This window comes from Copadichromis virginalis, linkage group LG2 (assembly GCF_057382275.1).
Source record: "Copadichromis virginalis isolate Kocher_CV1m ecotype Utaka linkage group LG2, C_Virginalis_male_GT1.1, whole genome shotgun sequence".
NCBI classification, from domain to species: Eukaryota; Metazoa; Chordata; class Actinopteri; order Cichliformes; family Cichlidae; genus Copadichromis; species Copadichromis virginalis.
The window spans coordinates 19,643,209-19,665,628 of NC_140619.1; the positions used below are offsets into that span (position 1 = coordinate 19,643,209).

Genomic DNA, 22,420 nt, shown 5'->3' on the forward strand with positions numbered 1-22,420 from the left:
ACCTCCGTCTGCTGATATCCATACAAGTTCATGTGTGACAGTGGTTTCAGACACAGAGAGACCCTAGAGTTGCAATAAGTCTGTAAATGTGCTTAAGTCCATTGTTAGCTCACTGCTGCCTTGTGGTCTGTTGAACTGGCAAATACAGCAGAGTGAAGAATAACAACATAAGACAGAGTCATCTGCTTTCTAATGACTGCAACTAGTTGTTATTAGTCTGTTTACTATATACTGTATGGAAACTGGATACATAGGGTGGGCCATAGAGAACTGAAATCAGACAAAAAGTAAACAAACATTTGCCATCTTCATGCTTTTATGACAAGCAGGGAGGTTTTACAAGCTGTTCCAAGCCGTGTTGCAGATGTGCAGAATCCAAACAACCAGTCAAAACCTGGAGAGGCTCACAGGCTGTACAGTACACTCCAGAAGGAGACCGTCCTCCTCACTCGAGTGTGTTACCTAATTGAACTTTAGCTGCATGAGAGGCATGAAGCTGTATCTCATTAAGGCAGCGAGCATGAAGGATAGATCTCCCTCATATCTGTGTTTTAATTGCCAGCTCTCCTTTATAATCAGATTAGCTGGGAGAGCAGTGAAGAGGCAGATAAGACAAAGGAGTAATTGAATTAGAGGCAAGGCAAGAGGGAGAAGGAGGGAAGAGACCAGACAGGAGAGGATGTTTAAAAGAATGAGACAATAGTACACTGACTGCTTGTTAGTAAGAAATGAGGAGTGCAGGAAATGAAAAAGAAACCCAAAAACTAGAGACAGATGCTCTCTGTCTCTCTGCCTCAGTGTGTTGGTCGGCTCAAAGTCTTGCAAGGTTCATGCGTAAGCGTTGGCTGGGGTTTGGGCATCATTATTCAGTTTATTACAGGGTTATCGTTATAGCAACAGCTCTGTCCGCCTCTTGATAAGATAGTGGTTATCAAACCCACTCATCATCTGATGAAAGAATTGAGATGGCTGCAATGATCTGATCAGCAGGCAAAGTAAACACAACTCTGTTTTATTTGTATGGATGCAGGCTGAGTGATCATGCAAGCCTGCAATGAAAAGTCCTGTTGAAAAATCAAGTGCAGTGCGTGCAGTATTAATGTGGCTACACGGGGAACTGCTAAACACGACATACAGCACAGAATCATTTCACAAGTTATGTCCCAACTCATTAACAGCAGGTTTTATCCTGAAATCAAGGAAGCAAACAATTTACCAAGTTTGTCACGTTGTCTAAATAGCCTTGCAGGAGGTTGTTATTACTCCGTCATAATATGATTGTGTCTAATGCAAGTGTCTTGCTCTAAATGTAATTTGGGGTTCAGTTCAATTGGCAGGAGGATGCAGATCTGTAGCTGGTTGATAAATGTGTCTGACACGGGTGCCAACCTGTCAAGAGCTGTCTGCTAAGCTTCGCCTCTGCTAACTCGAGTCACTGAGCTGGACCACGTCTGGGCTTGCCTCCTGGAGCATTTTTAGTAAAATATTATAGTAGCCAAAATGCTAACCTCGAGCCTTTAAAAAATTCAAATCCACTGGGTGAAGATGTTTTGAGATGGAAGAAATTACACTATATATATATATATATCCGTAGCCAGTCTTGTTAATGATCTCACTGAGGGGGTTCAGGCCTATGCAGAACAGCAGTGGGGACAGAGCATCTCCTTGGTAGATCCCGCACTTGATGGTGACTTGTGCTATGGGCTTGGAGTTGGCCTCTAGTGTTTTACGCCACATCCCCATTGAGTTCCTGATGAAGGCTCTTAGGGTCCCATTGATCTTGTACAATTCTAGGCATTCCAGTATCCAGCTGTGGGGCATTGAGTCATAGGACTTCTTGTAATCAATCCAGGCAGTGCACAGGTTGGTCAGTCTGGTCTTGCAGTCTCGGCTGACTGTTCTGTCTACCAGAAACTGGTGTTTTGCGCCTCTGGTATTCTTGCCAATTCCTTTCTGTGTCCCGCTCATGTATTGACCCATGTGCCTGTTCATCTTAGCCGATATGATGCCTGACAGGAGCTTCCATGTAGTACTGAGGCAGGTTATTGGTCGGTAGTTGGAGGGGACCGGTCCCTTCTTGGGGTCCTTGGGGATCAGGACCGTCCGACCTTCGGTTAGCCATTCCGGGTGTCTCTCGTTAACTAGCAGCTGGTTCATTTGTGCTGCCAGACGCTCTTGGGGTGCAGTCAGCTTCTTTAGCCAGTAGGCGTGAACCATGTCGGGCCCTGGTGCTGTCCAACTCTTCATACTGGAGACCCTTTCTTGGATATCTGCCACTGTGATGGTTACTGGACCCTGTTCAGGGAGGTCGCTGTGGTCTGCCCTCAGATCCAGTAGCCACTGAGCATTGCCGTTATGGGTTGCGTCCTTCTCCCATATATATAGATCATTAACAAGACTGGCTACGGATACCGACTATGGAACGGAGCAGTTGTCAGCCACCTCCTGTACATGGATGACATCAAGCTGTATGCCAAGAGTGAACGAGACATCGATTCACTGATCCACACTACCAGGCTATACAGCAATGACATTGGAATGTCGTTCAGACTGGAGAAGTGTAGTCGGATGGTAACAAAGAGAGGGAAGGTAGTCAGAACTGAGGGGATTGAACTACCAGAAGGCAACATCGCAGACATAGAGGACAGTTACAAGTACCTGGGGATCCCGCAGGCGAATGGGAACCATGAAGAGGACACTAGAAAAGCTGCAACCACCAAGTATCTGCAGAGGGTCAGGCAAGTCCTGAGGAGTCAGCTGAATGGTAAGAACAAGATCCGGGCCATCAACACGTACCGTGATCAGGTACCCTGCTGGGGTAATAGGCTGGCCAAAGGAGGAGATAGAAGCCACTGACATAAAGACAAGAAAGCTCCTTACCATGCATGGAGGGTTTCACCCCAAGTCCAGCACCCTGAGGCTGTACGCTAAGTGGAAGGAAGGGGGCCGGGGACTGGTGAGTGTCAGCACCACAGTCCAGGATGAGACAACGAACAGTCAAGAATACATTGGGAAGTGACCAACTGACCGAGTGCTCAGTGAATACCTCAGGCAGCAGAAACCCAAGAAAGAGGAGGGAGACGAGGAACCATCATGGAAGGACAGGCCCCTGCACGGTATGTACCACCGGCAGATAGAGGAGGTGGCTGATATCCAGAAATCCTACCAGTGGCTGGACAAAGCTGGACTGAAAGACAGCACAGAGGCACTAATCATGGCAGCACAAGAACAAGCTCTGAGCACAAGATCCATAGAGGCTGGGGTCTATCACACCAGGCAAGACCCCAGGTGCAGGCTGTGTAAAGATGCCCCAGAGACAATCCAGCACGTAACAGCAGGGTGCAAGATGCTAGCAGGCAAGGCATACATGGAACGCCATAACCAAGTGGCCGGCATAGTGTACAGGAACATCTGTGCGGAGTATAACCTGGAAGTCCCGAGGTCAAAATGGGAGATGCCCCCAAGGGTGGTGGAGAATGACCGAGCTAAGATCCTGTGGGACTTCCAGATACAGACGGACAAAATGGTGGTGGCTAACCAACCGGACATAGTGGTGGTAGACAAACAGAAGAAGACGGCCGTAGTGATCGATGTAGCGGTTCCGAATGACAGCAATATCAGGAAGAAGGAACACGAGAAGCTGGAGAAATACCAAGGGCTCAGAGAAGAGCTCGAGAGGATGTGGAGGGTGAAGTTAACGGTATATATATATATATATATATATATATATATATACACAGTGGGGCAAAAAAGTATTTAGTCAGCCACCGATTGTGCAAGTTCCCCCACCTAAAATGATGACAGAGGTCAGTAATTTGCACCAGAGGTACACTTCAACTGTGAGAGAGAGAATGTGAAAAAAAAATCCATGAATCCACATGGTAGGATTTGTAAAGAATTTATTCGTAAATCAGGGTGGAAAATAAGTATTTGGTCAATAACAAAAATACAACTCAATACTTTGTAACATAACCTTTGTTGGCAATAACAGAGGTCAAACGTTTACTATAGGTCTTTACCAGGTTTGCACACACAGTAGCTGGTATTTTGGCCCATTCCTCCATGCAGAGCAGTGATGTTTTGGGGCTGTCGCCGAGCAACACAGACTTTCAAATCCCGCCACAGATTTTCTATGGGGTTGAGGTCTGGAGACTGGCTAGGCCACTCCAGGACTTTCAAATGCTTCTTACGGAGCCACTCCTTTGTTGCCCGGGCGGTGTGTTTTGGATCATTGTCATGTTGGAAGACCCAGCCTCGTTTCATCTTCAAAGTTCTCACTGATGGAAGGAGGTTTTGGCTCAAAATCTCACGATACATGACCCCATTCATTCTGTCCTTAACACGGATCAGTCGTCCTGTCCCCTTGGCAGAAAAACAGCCCCATAGCATGATGTTTCCACCCCCATGCTTCACAGTAGGTATGGTGTTCTTGGGATGCAACTCAGTATTCTTCTTCCTCCAAACACGACGAGTTGAGTTTATACCAAAAAGTTCTACTTTGGTTTCATCTGACCACATGACATTCTCCCAATCCTCTGCTGTATCATCCATGTGCTCTCTGGCAAACTTCAGACGGGCCTGGACATGCACTGGCTTCAGCAGCGGAACACGTCTGGCACTGCGGGATTTGATTCCCTGCCGTTGTAGTGTGTTACTTATGGTGACCTTTGTTACTTTGGTCCCAGCTCTCTGCAGGTCATTCACCAGGTCCCCCCGTGTGGTTCTGGGATCTTTGCTCACCGTTCTCATGATCATTTTGACCCCACGGGATGAGATCTTGCGTGGAGCCCCAGATCGAGGGAGATTATCAGTGGTCTTGTATGTCTTCCATTTTCTGATGATTGCTCCCACAGTTGATATTTTCACACCAAGCTGCTTGCCTATTGTAGATTCACTCTTCCCAGTCTGGTGCAGGTCTACAATACTTTTCCTGGTGTCCTTCCAAAGCTCTTTGGTCTTGGCCATGGCGGAGTTTGGAGTCTGACTGTTTGAGGCTGTGGACAGGTGTCTTTTATACAGATGATGAGTTCAAACAGGTGCCATTCATACAGGTAACGAGTGGGGGACAGAAAAGCTTCTTACAGAAGATGTTACAGGGTCTGTGAGAGCCAGAGATTTTCCTTGTTTGAGGTGACCAAATACTTATTTTCCACCCTGATTTACGAATAAATTCTTTACAAATCCTACCATGTGGATTCATGGATTTTTTTTCTCACATTCTGTCTCTCACAGTTGAAGTGTACCTCTGGTGCAAATTACTGACCTCTGTCATCATTTTAAGTGGGGGAACTTGCACAATCGGTGGCTGACTAAATACTTTTTTGCCCCACTGTATATATATATCCCTTGTGTGGTGTTCATATTTTTGTTACTCGGCCAGTGTTCATGGGTCTGGTGGACCCGCTAGAGTTTTGGCTTTCCAAATTAACACTATCAAACAATTTTATGTTAAATTACTCAACAGATGTTTACTTCATCCCAATTACAAGCCATATGAACAGCAAACATGGTTAATTTTTTCCCTTTACCTTTGTTAGATCACATTTATGAATTAATGTGCTTCTCGTTTTTGTTTTTTGTTTTACATAAAATGTTATAAAAAAAAAAAGCCCAGTTATAATCAATTGGAGTGAGTGGAAAGACAACACATTTACACGTGAAGCAATATGTTTCACAACTAAATGGGATCAGCTGCTCATCAATGGTGAAATTAGGCCCAGGGTTGTAAAACACGGGGAGGTGGTGCACACACTTATCCCACACTGTCCTGATGGCAGCTAGCTTGTCTCTCTGCCGTCGAGCTGGTCTGTCGTCTCGGTTATCAAAATGGATAATCCTGGAAATTTTGTGGAAGTTTTCCAGAGACATTGATGCATGGAAAGGTTCTTGCCGGTTTCTGCATCCCACAGGGATTCTGTGGATTCCCCTTTGGACCTGAAAACTCCTGCAAGGATAAGAACCCCAAAGTAGGCCTTTGGGGTTCTTAGATGAATTTGGTCCATCTCCTTCCACCTCTCTCCAAAAACATACCTTCCTTCTAGATTACTGCAATCCAGAATAATTTTCTGGATGGAATCTGGGATGAAAAGCTCAAATGAAGACTTGATGTCCTGCACATGAGTAACTGTCAGCCGTGTTGGCCCTGGCTTATCACAGTAACAGCTCTGCAGGGTGGCTCATTTCTTGGGCAAGAAGACCATTCAATTTCACCAGTTATTGACATCCATATTTCTTCACTTGCTGTCTGGTGGGCTTGTTCTGGTCCTGGAGCTGGCTGCAGATGGGGTACTCGTCTTCGTTTTGTTACTAAATGGTGCTCAACCTCATCCTCTTCTTCAAAGTCACTGTCAGACTCTGAATTTTCAGAAATGTCAAATATTCTGAAACGTCTTTGTCAACATCATCATCCGAAGCCCCTCTCTCTTCCAAAATCAATTGGATGGACCTCGCAGCAGATAATATTTTACCATCTTGATCAGTTGTGATAAAGAACCACACTGGAAAAGTCTTATTTATAGTATTATGCCCCTAATTTGCAGGTGGGACAGGGTATGAGAAAATAAAATTTGGATCCCTCAAGAAAGAGGGTAAAATGTGTGGGAATGTAAGAGCAGACGGTGTCGATAGTTGAATTTTCAACAATGTTGCAACTTTGTGCGGGAGCAGGAGGGGAAGAAAACACTATCAGCAGCACCAGAAGGGAGGAAGACAGAGTGTGGGAACACAGGACCTACACTTTCAACACTTTTATTAGACCTGGGTCCAGTGGACCCGAACACCTTGTATGTAATGTAAATGCGTGGGGGGAGGTACAGTATGAGGTCATTGAAAATTAGTTCGGATTTATGTTCTTCACAGAAAATAAGCCAAAGCCAATGAATTTCAGGTTGAAAAAATTATTAATTGTTTAATTTTTCTTTTGAGAAAAACTGAAAACGGGTCTCACAGACCCGAACACCATACAAGGGATATATATATATATATATATATATATATATATATATATATATATATATATAAAATTTGTTGCTCAATTGAATTGTCAAATTTGGAAACATATGATTGTATGAAAGCCTTGTATATGCCATATACAGTAGATGGGTGATTTCATGAAAGGTTTCATTGGTCCACTTGTCCAAGAACTAATAGGCATTATCCAGTATCTTTATAGTATCATATAGAATACAACAGTTCTGTTGCCTGGAATATTTTGCACCATGCCAAGTGTCTTCTTGAACATAACTCAACAATGGCAATCAGCAAAGGCACTTGGACGAATTTGATTGCAGCACCATGAAGGGCTTACAAGGAGCTGCCTCTTTGACCTGAAATGCTCTATTCATTTGGCAGTATGTGCTTAAATTGGGTGTTGAGTGATGGTTTTTATTTAATTTGTGCTTGAATTTTACTGACCTCTTCTCTTCCAGCAACCTTGAGAGCACATTGCTCTAAACAGCCTGGGTCTGTGATCAGCCAGAAACAGGAAGTGAGTTGATGTCATTATCGGCTGAATTCTGCTTTTACACTTTTAGGAATTTAACAGTTTGGCCAGGACGATTTCTGAAGCAGCCACCTTCATTGCCTAGTTAGAACATTAGTGAGATAAGACATTTAAAAAATGTTCAAATTTGACATTTACATTACTTTTTTTGAAATACTGTGTATACAATATTTGCATGAAATGCATTAGATTTTAAACTTTATTTTCATCTTTGCTGTATAGGTACAGTATATGAAGAGACGAGATGTTGAGACTCCAGTTACATTCAGTGCAAAAAACACATCAAACATAAGAAAAATAAGAAATAAATAGCATGATAATAAAGTTCCTTTGTTTATTTTTCCTCTTATTTTATTTATTTATTTATTTATTGTGTGTACAACCAAGAGCAACACTACAAATGGCTTTGAGGAGACAGTGTATCTTCAGTGTCTTCAGCTTCATCTGCAATAAGAACTACAAAGTCACATGAAAGACATTAAATTCTCGGAGAGAGATCAGCTGTGAGATGAAGCTGGAGGCGGCCATTACAGCCGGCTTTTTGCACTCCCCTCCAGTGTGGTGTTACTGATGTATACTGAAGTCTCTCTGGACAGAAGACAGTGTGACAAGCGACGCAGCGCCATCAGCTCCAGAACACCACACGTGTCTGCATAGGGATGCATTTAGGAACTTGTAAGTCACGTGCTTGTTGAAGGTGCTCAGATGCCATTACACAGTTGCTGCAGGTATGCTAGCAAAGCGAACAAAAACAGAGTTGGAGTGTAAAAATACAAATAACACAAAGGCCATTGAGTCAGCTAGCAGTTAGCATGAGCTAAACTAGGGTTAACATTGTACTCAACTACCACTGACTCATAGGAAAAGGCAAATCTCCAGTGAGCATGTAGCAGTGACCACAGCTTTAGATGAATGCTGATCTGCTATATTTCAATGGCCAACTGAAGAAGAAAGAAAGGGAAAAAAGAAATCAAGTCTTATAATTTTGTTCAGAATTTATTTGATGATTTCAAGGCATCTGTGAACAAAATTTTCAGTAGAGTGGAACTGGTGAAGATGATGTGATTAATTTTTGAGTAGCAACACGCTTCAAGACCTGGTGGCAAGGAAATTGCTGAGTGCATTAATTATTACTCACTCAGTATAAAACAGATGTCTAACCACAGCCTAGATGTATCAATTTTCTTTTCAAAGTCAAGAGCCAAGCAAATACTTCAGTCAGCGGGAAAGCCTAAGCAGACAGCTTGTCATCTCTTTATTGGAGTTGAGGTAGATGTAAACAAACACTTAAAAAAATCAAAAAATTAAAAAAAGACGTCCTTCTTGATCGCCTGTTGCATTGAGGTTTGTCCGTGTTGAGTGCATCATTAATGTTATCTGGGACTTCAGCCTCTACTAATTTTCATGTGATTCTGCTGGAGTAGTAATGATCTTTAAAGGCAAAAATAAAAAGGTACAGTATTTAACTGCAAGTTTAAAAATCCCCAATGGGAATGCTGTTAGCAGCAAAACAGCCAACAGCACGACTGGCTAGCAGACATGAACACTGAGAGTTTGTTTTTGCCAAATTCGTCCTATAAAATATGGTATTTTGGTCAAACTGTAATTAGACATCTGTTCAGTATCAAACATATAGTCACTTTAGTGCTCATATTGAGTATATATGTTTTACTAATGACGTAAGTCCAGGAAATACCATCTCAAATACAATGTGTCCTTCCCTTCAGCAGTTATGGGGAACAAATCCTTCAGGATGTAAAGAATGATACAACTTTTGTTTGTGCATTTGTTACCTTAACATGAAGACTTTAAACAGGGAAACTCTACACACTCTACTTATGTGCTCATTGAAAAAGGTAAGATGGTGTTTCTGGGAAATGAAAAATCACTTGGTAATGGTTCAATACCAAAATTTGCAGTATGACAGCACAAATGTGTTTTGTTTGCACTGATTTTCACTATCTTTGGATGGGTCCTTGTTAGGTTTGGGTTTGTGAGCATGTAGTCTAAGGTTCATATCGTTAACAGGTTATTTTGTGACAGTGAATCTCAGGGCACATTGCACAAATGTCAGGTAGTGTAACAACTGGCTTTCTTCTCAAGCTTATGATAAGTCCATACTCCCAGTGTTCCCTCTGAGACGCTAGCCTTTCAAAAGTCACATTGATCACCTGTGAGTATGTGGATTGAGCAGCACTATCACTTCTTTATCTGTTTCATGTTGCATCTTTAACTTTGACATTTCCTTCTTTTATAAACAACACTTCCTACAACTTTACATAAACAGAATCCGTGCAGAATAAAGTTGACAGTGACAAAATAGAAGAAAGCAGCAGGAAAAGGAAGTAGGGATGGCATGACAAAGGTCAAGACTCAGCCAAGTGTACTTAACCTATGGCACAGTCCCTCACCCGCTGAGCCACTGGGGAGACCCCATCATTGTCACAGGCTGCTTGAAAGAGAACAGTCAGCAGGGCACAGTGGCTGCCCCTGGGCAAGCCCCGGCATAAAAAAAATCAAACGCACCCCAGCAGTGTGAGTAATCTCACGGCTAATGTCTAATATCTAATGGCCTTAATCAAAAGCCCCTGCTACGATCCTCTCAGCACTGTGATGATAAATCACAGCGCTAATGAAAAATGGTCCGTATAACAGCACAGCGCTGGTAGGCCACGGCACAGCCCCATTTGTTAAAGCAGCTTCCTGCGGTTCTGGTGTCAGTTTAGCTTCCTGTCCGCCTCCCTCTCTACTGTTCGCCTCATTTGTATTAGCATCTCTCTCTCATTTGATTTAACCTCTCATTCTCATCTGTTCTCACTTCTCAACATTTTGTTCTAATTCCCATTTATTCCTCCACTTCCTGCGGGTCTCTCCCATCTTCCCCCATCACGTCCTTCCTCTTTCTCTTGCACTTTCTCTCCACTCTCACCTGTCTTTCCCTCGCTTTAGTTTGCTGGCTAGCAGTGTCCAGTTCTTTAATCTCTTCTCAGCTGCCCCCCCTCATTAGTTCCCTAACGCTGTTCTGTTGTTCCGTCGTCTCTCTCCCTCTCTCTTTACCTCTCTGTCTAATTTGTTAACCAGAGGTGTCATGTTGTGATCTGTTCTGTGGTCTTGGTGGGTAAAGCTGCATGGTGAACAGAGCTGCTGTGAGGAGGTAATTAACCGCTCCTCATTTAGACAACAGGCTCAATCAGTGAGACAGAATGACTACATGTGGGCTGGAATGCCAATTGCAGAGTCCTCAGGCAGGCAGACACACACACACACAACCTCCTCAAACGACCTTCAGAGGAAGAAGAAGAAAAAACCACCAGATAATGAAGAGTCTACATTCATGCTGAGGATGTATAGATTTTTCAGAATATGAGATGAGAACATTTGTCGATGCCTTTAAAAGAAAAAAAAATTCTACTTTGCATTTAAGAACATTGGCGGCTCCACATGGCAGCAGCTGGTAAGTGTTGGTGAAGCGTGTTTGAACTACATTTCCCAGGGCTCCTGCGAGGCAACATCAGTAAATGACACTTGTGTTTACACGTCCATGCAGTCCGCTACGCCTTTTAGCTCAAGGCAAGCACGGTGGTGGGAGGGGAGAAAAGGGAGGGAGGTTTCGGGGGGGGCATATAGGTTCTTCTCTGAGAGCCAAAAAAATAATGAAAATATGGGTTTGCTTTGGAAAGCAGAGGGAGCGTTGAGTGGTCCATTCCTGGATGTTTTCTTTTCTTTGGCTTTTTGCCCACCATAAATAGCAATAAAGGCAGACTCCAGAGACCTGGGAGGAAGAGAGAAAGGGGAATAACATGGAAATTGCTGTGGCCTCATTATTAAGAGAACAGTGCTGCATAACATTCAGCTTATTAGGTTTTCTTTATTATGTTATCTTTCATGGTTTTATGTGATGTTTTAACATGTCTGTTCCATATTTGGTGTTTTGCACTGCAACACAATAAATCAAAAATGGAAGCGCTGGTAGTTCGTGTCAGTCTGTGTGCTGTCAGTAACAGTACCTGCATGCTCCTCTATACACAAGAAGGATTTAACCTTCTAAATCCTGAACAACGAGATGTGTATCAAACCTTCTGACAATAATAAAAATAAAAAAATTAAATATCAGTTTGCATATATGAGTTTTGATCATTTTTCTAAATCCTCCATTTTTGTGCAATTTATTGCTGGAAATTGTGCAATTTGTTTGGGTAAAAAAGCAAATTAATGTTGTAGAGGTTTCAAAAACTCACAGAAACACATGTACTCTGTTAAGTATGATACCGTGTGCATTGTAACGCTACAAACTTCCGTTGATGACGGTTTTGCAAAGCATGTAAAGCATCTAAAAAACAGCACGAGCACAATTTCTTACAGTTGGTGGGAAGAAAAAAGTTTTTTTTATTATATTGGATTTTGGTTATTTCAAAGCTAATCCTGATTCCTCATGTTGTACAAAAATCATTTCTCCTCATTATAATTCATCCAGTTTCCTAGAACAAAGAAACCATCCGGCTTTGCGTTACCGTAAATCCACTGACGTCCGAACGAGCATCCATCGAATCCACTCACAAAAAAAGCAGAAATGAAAATCAGTGCCTTCCTATACTGCTGGATATTAAATGACATGAGCAACAGTTTCAAACTCATGTGAGGAGACGTCTTCCTGGTTTGTATCAGCTCCACACAAACACTGTTCAACATGAGATCGGCATTGCTATGTTCAAAGAAAGTTGGCAGTGTTGGGATTTGAACCCAGCCCTTCTCCGCGGTGTAAGCCTTTGTCCACTCAGCCCATTTGAATGAACCTGCGGTACTAAGAACTAAATTGACACATTGTCACATTGCAGTTGTTGATTAATGGGCTTCTTGCATTGGAGCAGTTCTTAGAGATCAGTGAGTTCTGAGCTTTTGCTCTGCAGTCAGCTGACTTCAGTTCCTGTGGAGGACGAGGGCAAAGAGCCGAGGCCTGTGTCAACAGAGAAAACCCTGGACAGGAGTCACCAGTTGTTATTTCCTCTGACGAACAACTGCAGAACATTTTAAACTCAGTGTTCACATCATCTTTATTTAATCTTGTTGATGTATCTACATTAGTGACTTTTCCACATGTTTGAAGTACCCAGAGTTGGTGATAGCTGGAGCCATAGCAGAGGATAGTTTCAGTCTTCTGCTCCTCTTGAATTATTTACTCAGGCTGTGACTTCGTCCTGTCTTCCTCCCCTCACTCCCAGCCAGTTGCAACAGCTGGCTGACCCCACCTGAGCCTGGTTCTGTTGGAGGTTTCTTCCTGTTAAAAGGAAGTTTGCCCTTCCCACTGTCGCCCAGTGCTTGCTAATAAGGGGTCATGTGATTGTTTTCTTTGTGATATTTCAGGGTCTTTACCGTACAATATAAAGTGCCTCGAGGCCACTGTTGGGATTCGGTGGTATATAAATACAACTGAACTGAATTGAACTGATGTCAGAGATGTTCTGTATGCAAACTGCACACGGTCAAGACATGTTTCAAAACATGAACTTTGGATGACGGTCGTTGAGGTGATTTTTCCCAGTTTTCAGTAAGAGTGAGATAAATCACATAAACTTTAGGTACTAGCTCAATAGTTTGGGACAGTTTGCATCAATCAACGGATTCAGCTCTGTGTTCCATACAATTAAATCTGTGTACATGATTTAATTATAGGACTGGGCAGTGAAGGAAGAGAATCACACCGTGCTGTGCACAACAACAAAGGCTCTGCTATCAACAATACGTGATCTAAAAATGCGTTTTTAGGTTATCAGGAGCTTCCTTGTGACAAGGTTGTAGTCACTGAGGCCTTAGGTTTTTCAAAATCAGTAAAAGCTGAATATAAAACAGCAGAATGTACTTCCACTTTTTAGACTGTGTCTCCTAAATGGGTGGGAGGCTGTAATGCAGGGCCTGGCAGGAAGCTGCCTGGGCTCCAACCAAAGACACTGATTTCCATCTGTAGCTACTGGCACATTTATTATCTCCTTTTGTTTCAGTTTAGTCCTAACAGTGCTGCCCTATGTTTTGTGTGTTTGTGCGTGCATGGGATTCTGTTTGACCTTGTCAAAGTCCAGTTTAGCTGTGAGTGTACAACATGGGCCTTTTTAAAAGTCTGTTTTGGGTTTCCACTCACATTCATAGACTCCCAAAGAAATGAATACTACATATGATGAATTTTGATTTGTTTTCATGGTCATAAAAACTGAGACTGCCTGGTTTAGGCTGCCTAGTCAGGCATTTTTCTCTGGTAGGACATTGGTCATTTATCCTACCAGCACGCAGCATGCAGAAAATTGGTCTTAAGTTTGGAGTTTCAGTTTAGAGAATGATTTTCATTTAGAGTTGCTGGAAGAGGAATAATAACTTTGCCACTTCCTCTAAAGCTCGGGTCGCATTGCTCGGCTAAATTTCAGATGGGCTGCAAGAAGTTGCAAAGGGCGCTCCATGAAAGCGATTAATCATTGTCAGAGATCTTTGATTTAAAATGCTGACATAGCATATTTCCTTGAATATAAAACAGTGTCTATTCAAACGATTAATATTGGTTGCAAAAGTGAGTGGTCTTAATGCATTTTCACAGGGCATTTCACCCACAAGAAGTTTGAAAAATGGAGCACACACTCAAAGCATTTATTTATTTCTAAGCTGACCCCAGAACAACGTGTCTGTGCGAAACTTTATAGAAAAGAATGATTAATTACTGATTTGTTTTATTCCAGCTTCAAACTGCAGTTTACATCTTCAGTCATTTAAAAGTTTAGTTTAACCAAAAAGCAGATTTTAAGATAAGATAAGATAAGACTTTATTGATCCCACAGCGGGGAAATTTTTGCGCCACCTCAGCTCAGGTACAGATATATGAAGGAAATACAAAAATACAATTAAGTACAATCAATGAAAAAAGTAAGATAATACACTATATACAATGGTAGCATACACAGTATGTGATTATGGATATAGTTGGAAATATGGAAGACATAAACTATATAGCTTGGAAGGTCATGGAAGGTCCATTATGCATGAAGTGGTGACCGTGGATGTCATCGTGATTGAGGAGTTATAGAGTCTAACTGCTGTTGGGATGAATGATCTGAGAAAGCGCTCCTTCCTGCAGCGAGGGTCTCTGACTAAAGGAGCTGCTCAGCCCACTCACATACTCATGCAGTGGGTGATGTGGGTTGTTCATGATGGATGTCAGCTTTACGAACATCCTCCCCTCACCAACCACCTCCACAGACTCCAGGGGACATCCCAGCACGGAACTAGACCTCCGCACCAGTTTGTCAATCCTGCTCCTGTCCCTGTCCGTGCATCCACTCCCCCAGCAGGCCACTGCATAGAAAAGGGCAGATGCTACCACAGTGTCATAGAATGTCCTTAACAGAGTCCTGCAGACTCCGAAGGACCTCAGTCTCCTCAGCAGGTGGAGTCGACTCTGGCCCTTCTTATACAGGACGTCTGTATTTGTAGTCCAGTCCAGTTTATTGTTGAGGTTAACACCCAGGTACTTATAAGAGTCCACTATCTCAATGTCTTTCCCTTGGATGTTCACCGGTGTTGTAGGGGGTGACTTCCTCCTGAAGTCTATGATCATCTCCTTTGTCTTGCCGGTGTTGATTTGGAGTACGTTGGTCTCACACCAGCCAACAAAGTCACTGATGACCCCCCCTGTATTCCTGATCATTCCCGTCTGATTTGCATCCAATGATGGCTGTATCATCTGAGAACTTCTGTATATGGCAATCGTCCGAATTATAACAGAAGTCTGAAGTGTAAAGGCTGAACAGGAAAGGTGAGAGAACCGTGCCCTGTGGTGCCCCCGTGCTGCAGATTACCACCTCGGACACACAGTCATGGAGCCTCACATACTGTGGTCTGTTGGTAAGGTAGTCGATGGTCCATGCAGTCAGCTCCGGCTCCCTCTAGCTTCCCTCTCAGTACACTGCAAAAATGGCTAGTCTATATTTAGGAAAAAAATACTACATTTGATACAAAAAGCACTGAAAACAAGTGAAATTATCTGTCCATGCAGCAAGTTTATTTTACTTAATAAGAAATCTTGAAATAAGATTTTTTAATCCAGAAATAAAAGAACACATTTGAGAATTGAAGAGGGTTAAAATAAGCTTTAAAGAGCTCAATTTAAGATAAAATTACTTGATATCAAGTCCCAAATATTAGTTAAATATGCTAAATTACAGTCTTTTTTATGTTTTGAATTCTTACTTGCAGCAAATGAATGCACTGCAACGAGAAAAATAGTTCTAATACTATGAAAAACTACTCAATATTAGTGAAATATGATTAATTTGTTTCTTGATTCAGGTTGGCTTATCTTAAAATAGAGCCGAATCAATATTAAATCCAGGCAAAAAAACCTTAAAACAGACCTTTTTCCTACTCCTTGGCTTCTACTGAAATCACAACCAGGACAAGAGTGATATGCCAACATTTATTTCTCTCATGAGAACAAAATCCTTTTTTTTAAACAAAATAGGGCTGCTGCACAATCCCTAAAAGTCTAAATCAACCCTTTAAAAGGCCTAAACACAGAAAAAAAATTACAGTTTTGGCCTTAAACTTTTGTGACAGTCACATAGTCTCACAATGTTGTAAATAATGGCATTACTGACTTAAAACTTTACATGCCTCAGGTAAAGTGTCACTAAGAAAAAAAAACAACAACTTTCATTTGTAAAGCATCTTAAGTAAAGCCGTTTCTCAGGACATTGCTAGGCAAATTAGGAACAAAGTTGTACAAACGTACTACAAAACTAAACAAACTGCAAATGACCTGATAAAATCCTGCTTGGTATTCACCTATTTTTCAAAGAACGACTTCCACTCAGCTATTGCTTTCTTATATGCACTAGTGGCATCTTGATCATGGATGGCATCAGTGATTACCTCAGTTTGTATGACAGAGAGGACCGTTGCAACACATTTTGGGTATGTTAAGTGCAAGGTGTAGTAATATGCCATCAACACCAACATTCCTTCCCAGAAATCCTCCAAGGAGAGAGTGGTCACTGGTATGTTTCCTACAGCAACAATGCTGGTTGTTCCATCAAAAAGCAGCACTGGGGAGGAGAGAGGCCGCTTCTCCAGGTATAGCATTGCATCTTCACCTGGCTAGAAGAAGCACAAAAAAAGGACAAATTCTTCAAGATTTTAAATGAAAGGGTTGCTGTGCATCCAAACAGCTTAAGACACAAAAAGCAATATCAAGAGTTTAGAATGCTCCAACTGATTTACTGTTGGAATAGAAGAAATAAATATAAAATATCTGACTTACATAAATATGAAATTTTGGAAATGTATTAATTCTGAGCATGAATTTTCTCTAATTTGCAGCATTTTTATCATGTCTATTTGTGCTTTTTTTCTCATTTGTTTTTTAAAACAATTTCTTTTAACTTTGTTACATATTCTAGTTTTTGAAGGCCTTTTTAAATATATCATTTTACTGCTTCTACTTGTATCCTAACTGCAATGTGCTTTTGCTCTGTGCTGCCTCTCTGGAGTAGGTTTTGAATAACAATTAAGAAATCCTGAATAAGGAGTAATTTAATCCCTGCTGAATTGAACTTCGACCTACTCTTATTAAGCAGGAAAAGCAAAATAATAATATTAATAATAACAATACAAGTAAATGGAGTACAAGTTACAGTGGCTGGTATTGCAGCTGTTCTCACCTTGAGGATATGAAGGAGAGCCTCACTGGCACTTCCCAGCCGCTTTGGTGGTGTAGTTTTTGAAGGAAAAAGAGATGGAAGTGCATTGAAGAGAGTGACAGTAAAATCCACTGTGAACAGAGAAAAGTATCTCAACAAAGCAATCCGAACATATCTGATGTGTGGATTTAATGTATGAAAAGGCCACTTACCTCCACGTACATCCAAGGGGAGAGGAGGTTTCAGGACCTTCTTCCAAATGCCATAGAACTGCACTTTCGAACAAAACTCTGCCCATCGACCCTTCATTTGATCTATGTATTTGCAGTTGGAGCCACCAATGATGCGACGCAGTTCATCCATCGCCTATGACAAAGTTGTGCTCAGTTAGTCAAGAACTAACTAAACCTATCCAGAGAAAGCAAGGAATTTAACTGAAGGTAGTTGAACTTACATTTTGTATGTCTTTGAAGCACGGGTATGCTTCAAATATTTTTCTGGGCCTGTCTTCTTCCCTTGTAATATCTGCGTCAATAAAAGTTCGTCTGGCCTCAAACTCCAGGTCCAAAATTTGAGCAACGTCACTTTGGTTGGGTTTTGCATTGGGTTTCCTGTACATGTTGCTCAAGGTTTTGTAATGTCTTGCCTGCATCTTCAGGCTGTCATGGTCTGCTAGGGAAAGCAAAGAGCAATTGTAAGACATGGTGTAACTAGACTTCACAAAATTCAGATTTTTCTAATCAGTCATTTCTAGTTGCATGGTTGTTTTTAAGTATAATATTTCTGAGAATTAATGTTTAGGTTAAATATGTTTGAGTAATGAACTGACCCTATATGTCCTGATCATTTCCCTTTGTGTCCTTTTCTTATAATGATCATGGATTTATGTTAATTGTTAGTTTGAACAGAATCAAATATTAAAACGACAGTTTAAGATGCCCGTGAATAAAACTGTGGTGAAAATAAGGTAAAGGTTGTTTACTGTGTATATCGTTCACATCAGTGTGAACAGTGATTATGAGCTGATGGATAAAAATATTTTAGGTAATTTGATCTATGACAGAAACACTGTGATAAGGCATGATAGATGTGACCAGCATGAGGATTTACATGTGTAAATAATCAGCACTGAGTAACACCCATTACAACACAAAGTGTTAAAATACTTACTATGGCTAACTGGCAAACTGGAATGAGGGATCTATCATATGTTGATTTTACACACCAACTCGAGTTAATGCCAAACCACTATGATTTATGGAATAAACACTTAGAACGGGGTTCATTGCTGCAACCATATTTTGGAAAGAGCTGTAAGAGGAACCACAGTCAGACAGAGGTAGATAAGGGTGATGGTGGACTTACCAACAACATCATCTGGAGGTGCAGTTGAAGGACCTATATCAGCCCTGGGTGCAGAGCATGAGGCTGACTTGGATAATAGTGGTAAAGCCAGGGTAGTATTGTTTGACGTAGTTGGTACAGTGGAGGGTAGCGGCAATTGGGATTCTTTCACTGAGGAAAAAACAGAAGATGAACAGAATGTAATAACAGGGAATAGCTAGAAAGTTAAGGAAAATACTCAACACTGTATAAATCTTGTGATGCACTCTGAACAGAAAACTGAGGGCAGGTGGTCTCTTTGAAGTTTTAGATGTCCAAAAGTCATTAGTACAGCAGACCAAAGTACACACCTGCATTTGAGTTATCCTCACTGAGGTCATCATTGCTCTCAAGAAGTATGGTATAGTCACTTGAACCACTTGCTTCACCACTTAGGTCACCTTCAGTCCCGTTGTCTGTGTCATCTGAGCTGAAAAGAGTCTTCCTGGGCCTGCCTCGTTGTGGCATGGAGCCCTGCCTCTTCCTTGGAGACTTCATATTTTGGAGTCGTTTGTACAGTTTGGTGTAGATGGTCAGCTGTGGTAAAATAATATATATTTGTACATTCTTTTTTTTATCTCGCTCAATTTTAGATATTGTAGTGAGTAAAGAATGACTTACGTATGGCATGTGTGTGTCAGCATCACGTAACATGGGGTAATAGTCGACAATCTTCTGCGACATTGCTCTCATTTCGAGTTTGGAGGGGTATGTTACTTCTTTCCCCATGGGACTAGCACGGAGGATTGCAACCATGCTGGTGACGGTGTTCCTTACAAGTCTGCAACATAGCTCCTTCGACATCCTACAGTCCTTTTCCTTTCCACTGTGGAGCAATGCAAAGTACTGACTGCGCACCATGTCCAACTCTGAATCTGTATACACCACATACTCTGGTGGGTCTGGCATTTTCATTTTTTTGTCAGCAGTGTAGGAAATGGGAGTGGAAGTTTGAGGCTGACATTGTGACACATCAAAGCCTAAGGGGTTACTCTCGCTTCGATGGAAAGTGTTGGCATCTTGGTCAGTACTCTTAAACTATAACAGTTGTGGGATATAAACAAAAATACACAATTAGGCAAATTAATGCTAGACAATATGGACAGTAATCATCTTCTTAGTGGTATAATGTGTATTTACCTTTTGGCTGATAAAATCCCAAATCTTCTTTCTACGGAAGAAATTTTCATGGCCCGGAAAAAGATCTTTTAGGTCATCCCGGGTAAAGCTCCTCAAAGTTTCCTCATCAATATTCGCAGCTGTAAAAGAGAAAAACAACTTCAAAAGTGATATTTATTTCTCTTTTCCTGGGCGTGGCTTATTACATATTGAGGTCATTTTTTTTGTCAATAAATGTATTTTAGCAATAAGTAATATTAACAGGATAAAATGTCAAACTTAAAACAGTTTATCAAATATTTGGGAATGCAATAAAACTATTTTTGGCTGTCTTCAAGAATGATGTTCCAAGTCTATTTTGGCAAAGACAGCTCAAGGCTATAATGTGGATAAAGTTCAGAGTAGAGTGCAATTAGGGTTGCCAACCGTCCCTTAAAATACGGAATCGTCCCGTATTTCGAAACAAAAGTACACGTCCCGTATTGAGCTAATAAGGGACGCACTTTGTCCCGTAATACAGTGAGAATCAAAAGTAGTCTATAAATGTTAATGGAATTAACGCTTTGTTTGAAAACATAATTCCCAGCCCCTCTCCTGCTTTGTGACCAATGAGCTGACAGCACACTTACGAGTATGACAATTCAGATTACCACTCAACTCATTGGTCGAGGAAAGGTCGCTTACGGAGAAAATACCGGAAGACAACAAATGACCACAACAAGAAGCATGGCCAACAGGGAAACAAACGCAGACACTGCGGTGCAAGTCTCGGACGACAGTAAACCTAAAGCTGGGCAGACACTGTGCGATTTTTTTCAGTCACGTTATTCAGCTCCTGCTCAAACTGCACGATTGACTCGCAGGGGTTAGAAGTTGGTAGGTCACGATGCAGGGTCTCACACTATACCGCCCGATGCTCTGATGCGACCTGAGTGCTCACACTGTGCCTCCATAAAATGAAGGTTATAACAGAAAATCTGTCGCGCTCTCTCTCTCTCCGTCTTACACTCACACAGACACACACACCACCACCATCAACTTTGCTAAATTGCTAATGAAAAACATTGATCGGGCAGCTGTGATTGAGCAGCGATGTAAATCCAACTGTTTTCACGGTTGTTGTGGTCATGATAATTTTGTGATGCCACATCGAAAAGGCTCGGATGAGCTTTCCAAAGTTCTCCAAGTTGTGCCTCCGTCGCTTGTGTCCAGATCACACGCTGCACAGCCGTGCTGCTCCGTCTTTTTCACGGCGTTTACGTGTTTGCGCGCGAGCAGTGTGAGCGGCTCACGAGCGATTGATGATCGGGAGCTGGTCGTGAGGTGTTAATCACTTCTCGTTACCCCACGTATACTACACGACGCACGATGAAGGCCAAAATCGGTCCGATCACTCAAAAATCGGCTCAAAATGGGCCTAAAACCGCACAGTGTGAGCCCAGCGTTAGAGCAGCAATGTTTGTTCCCCTCAGAGAAAGGGAAGAATGGGAAAAGGAAAACACCTGGCTGGAAAAAGTTAATATGGGCATGTGCAGTGAATATCAGCGCTATGTGGCCAGAAGTGTGATAATATAATTTATTTTGTGTAATAAACAACTGCAAGAATAGATGATTACAACAAATAGATGACTAATACATAAAAGTAATACATAGATGAATAATGATGATGAGTTAAGATGCGTAATCATGGGAACAAGCGGGTTTACAAACAGGAGCAGCTGATTAGCTTTAGAAAAGCTGAAATAATACCTCAACTGAAGCCAATTGTACTAAATGCACTAAATGTGCACTGTTACAAGAATGTTTTTCTTTCTATTGTTTTCTATTATTTTAAGTTAAGCAGGACAGAGTTCTTTTAAAGAAAGATTTACTTATATTCTCAAAAGTTAAGCATGACAGGCTTCTGTTTAAGAAGGAGACCTGTTTTATCGTGTTAATGTTGTCATTTTGAGCTAAAAATAAATGGCTAAATGATCATTTGTTTCACATGTGTTCATATCACAAAGAATACACATCTACTTAAATCAAATTCAAGTCAAATGGTTAAAAAAATAATTTCACACACAAAAAAAGAGCTAGAAAATTCACCACACTGGGAAGGGTGAAGACAATTGGGTCGCCCGGCCCTGGCCACGAGGTGTCCCTTATTTATTTTTCAGGGAGTTGGCAACCCTAAGTGCAATCCTAGCTCCAAGTTTCAGAAATGATGCTAACAGATGCTAAGGCTGCTTAGCTAACGTACCAAAATAACTGAAAAATAAGACTTACCCTGCAACACAGACAGTATGACATCGTCAAAGTTGTCCATGCCGTGACAGCAGTTCTCTAGTTCGGTTCCAAAGCCTCCACTCACAGTACCTGGAAATATCCTACGGCTTAAATAAGAACATTTAGCTAAAGTTAACACATTAGCTAGATTGCTAACTAGCAGCCCTCACAAAACACGACTTTATCTTAATAACACCGTTGTACCATAGTATTTTTCAAATCAACTTAATGTTACCAACCTTAAATTACTGTTCACTTTGTTTAGATAAATAATTTTGATCTTCCTAACGGTCCTGATGGTTAACAAAGCAGGGGAAAAGAGTTTGTCCCGCGTGAAAGTAACATCACGACAGGAACTGAGAATGCGCATGCAGAAAATTATTTATATTTAATTTTTTTTAAGTAAAAAAAAAGAAAATAAAAATATAAATTCAGTCTTAAACACTTATTGCCTAAAAATAAATATAACTGATGT

At 41.5% G+C, this 22,420-nt stretch overlaps 1 protein-coding gene across 2 annotated transcripts; it reads right to left on the minus strand.

Moving 5' to 3' along the window:
- Window positions 1–15,939: 15,939 nt before the first annotated feature.
- Window positions 15,940–22,386, minus strand: LOC146717180 (uncharacterized). Of its 2 annotated transcripts, XM_085472610.1 has the most exons (10): window positions 22,185–22,386; window positions 21,946–22,052; window positions 19,699–19,817; window positions 19,180–19,596; window positions 18,870–19,095; window positions 18,541–18,690; window positions 17,630–17,847; window positions 17,388–17,541; window positions 17,197–17,306; window positions 15,940–16,633 (listed from the first exon to the last, which is right to left on the minus strand). In XM_085472610.1, the coding sequence occupies exons 1-10, from the start codon at window positions 22,313–22,315 to the stop codon at window positions 16,322–16,324; spliced, it is 1,944 nt and encodes a 647-aa protein (XP_085328736.1). In that variant the 5' UTR covers window positions 22,316–22,386; the 3' UTR covers window positions 15,940–16,321. The 2 variants fall into 2 exon arrangements, with proteins under 2 accessions (XP_085328736.1, XP_085328733.1); XM_085472607.1 differs by lacking the exons at window positions 18,870–19,095; window positions 19,180–19,596; window positions 19,699–19,817; window positions 21,946–22,052; window positions 22,185–22,386 and having other exon boundaries at window positions 17,630–17,844; window positions 18,541–18,598.
- Window positions 22,387–22,420: the final 34 nt, after the last annotated feature.

Coding starts and splice junctions, on each gene's coding strand:
- LOC146717180 (XM_085472610.1), bottom strand. CDS start 22,315: ATGCGCATTCTCAGTTCCTGTCGTGATGTTACTTTCACGCGGGACAAA. Junction 18,691..18,869: donor TGAGGATAACTCAAATGCAG/GTGTGTACTTTG, acceptor TTTTTTCCTCAG/TGAAAGAATCCCAATTGCCG. Junction 17,848..18,540: donor ACCTCCAGATGATGTTGTTG/GTAAGTCCACCA, acceptor TGCTTTCCCTAG/CAGACCATGACAGCCTGAAG.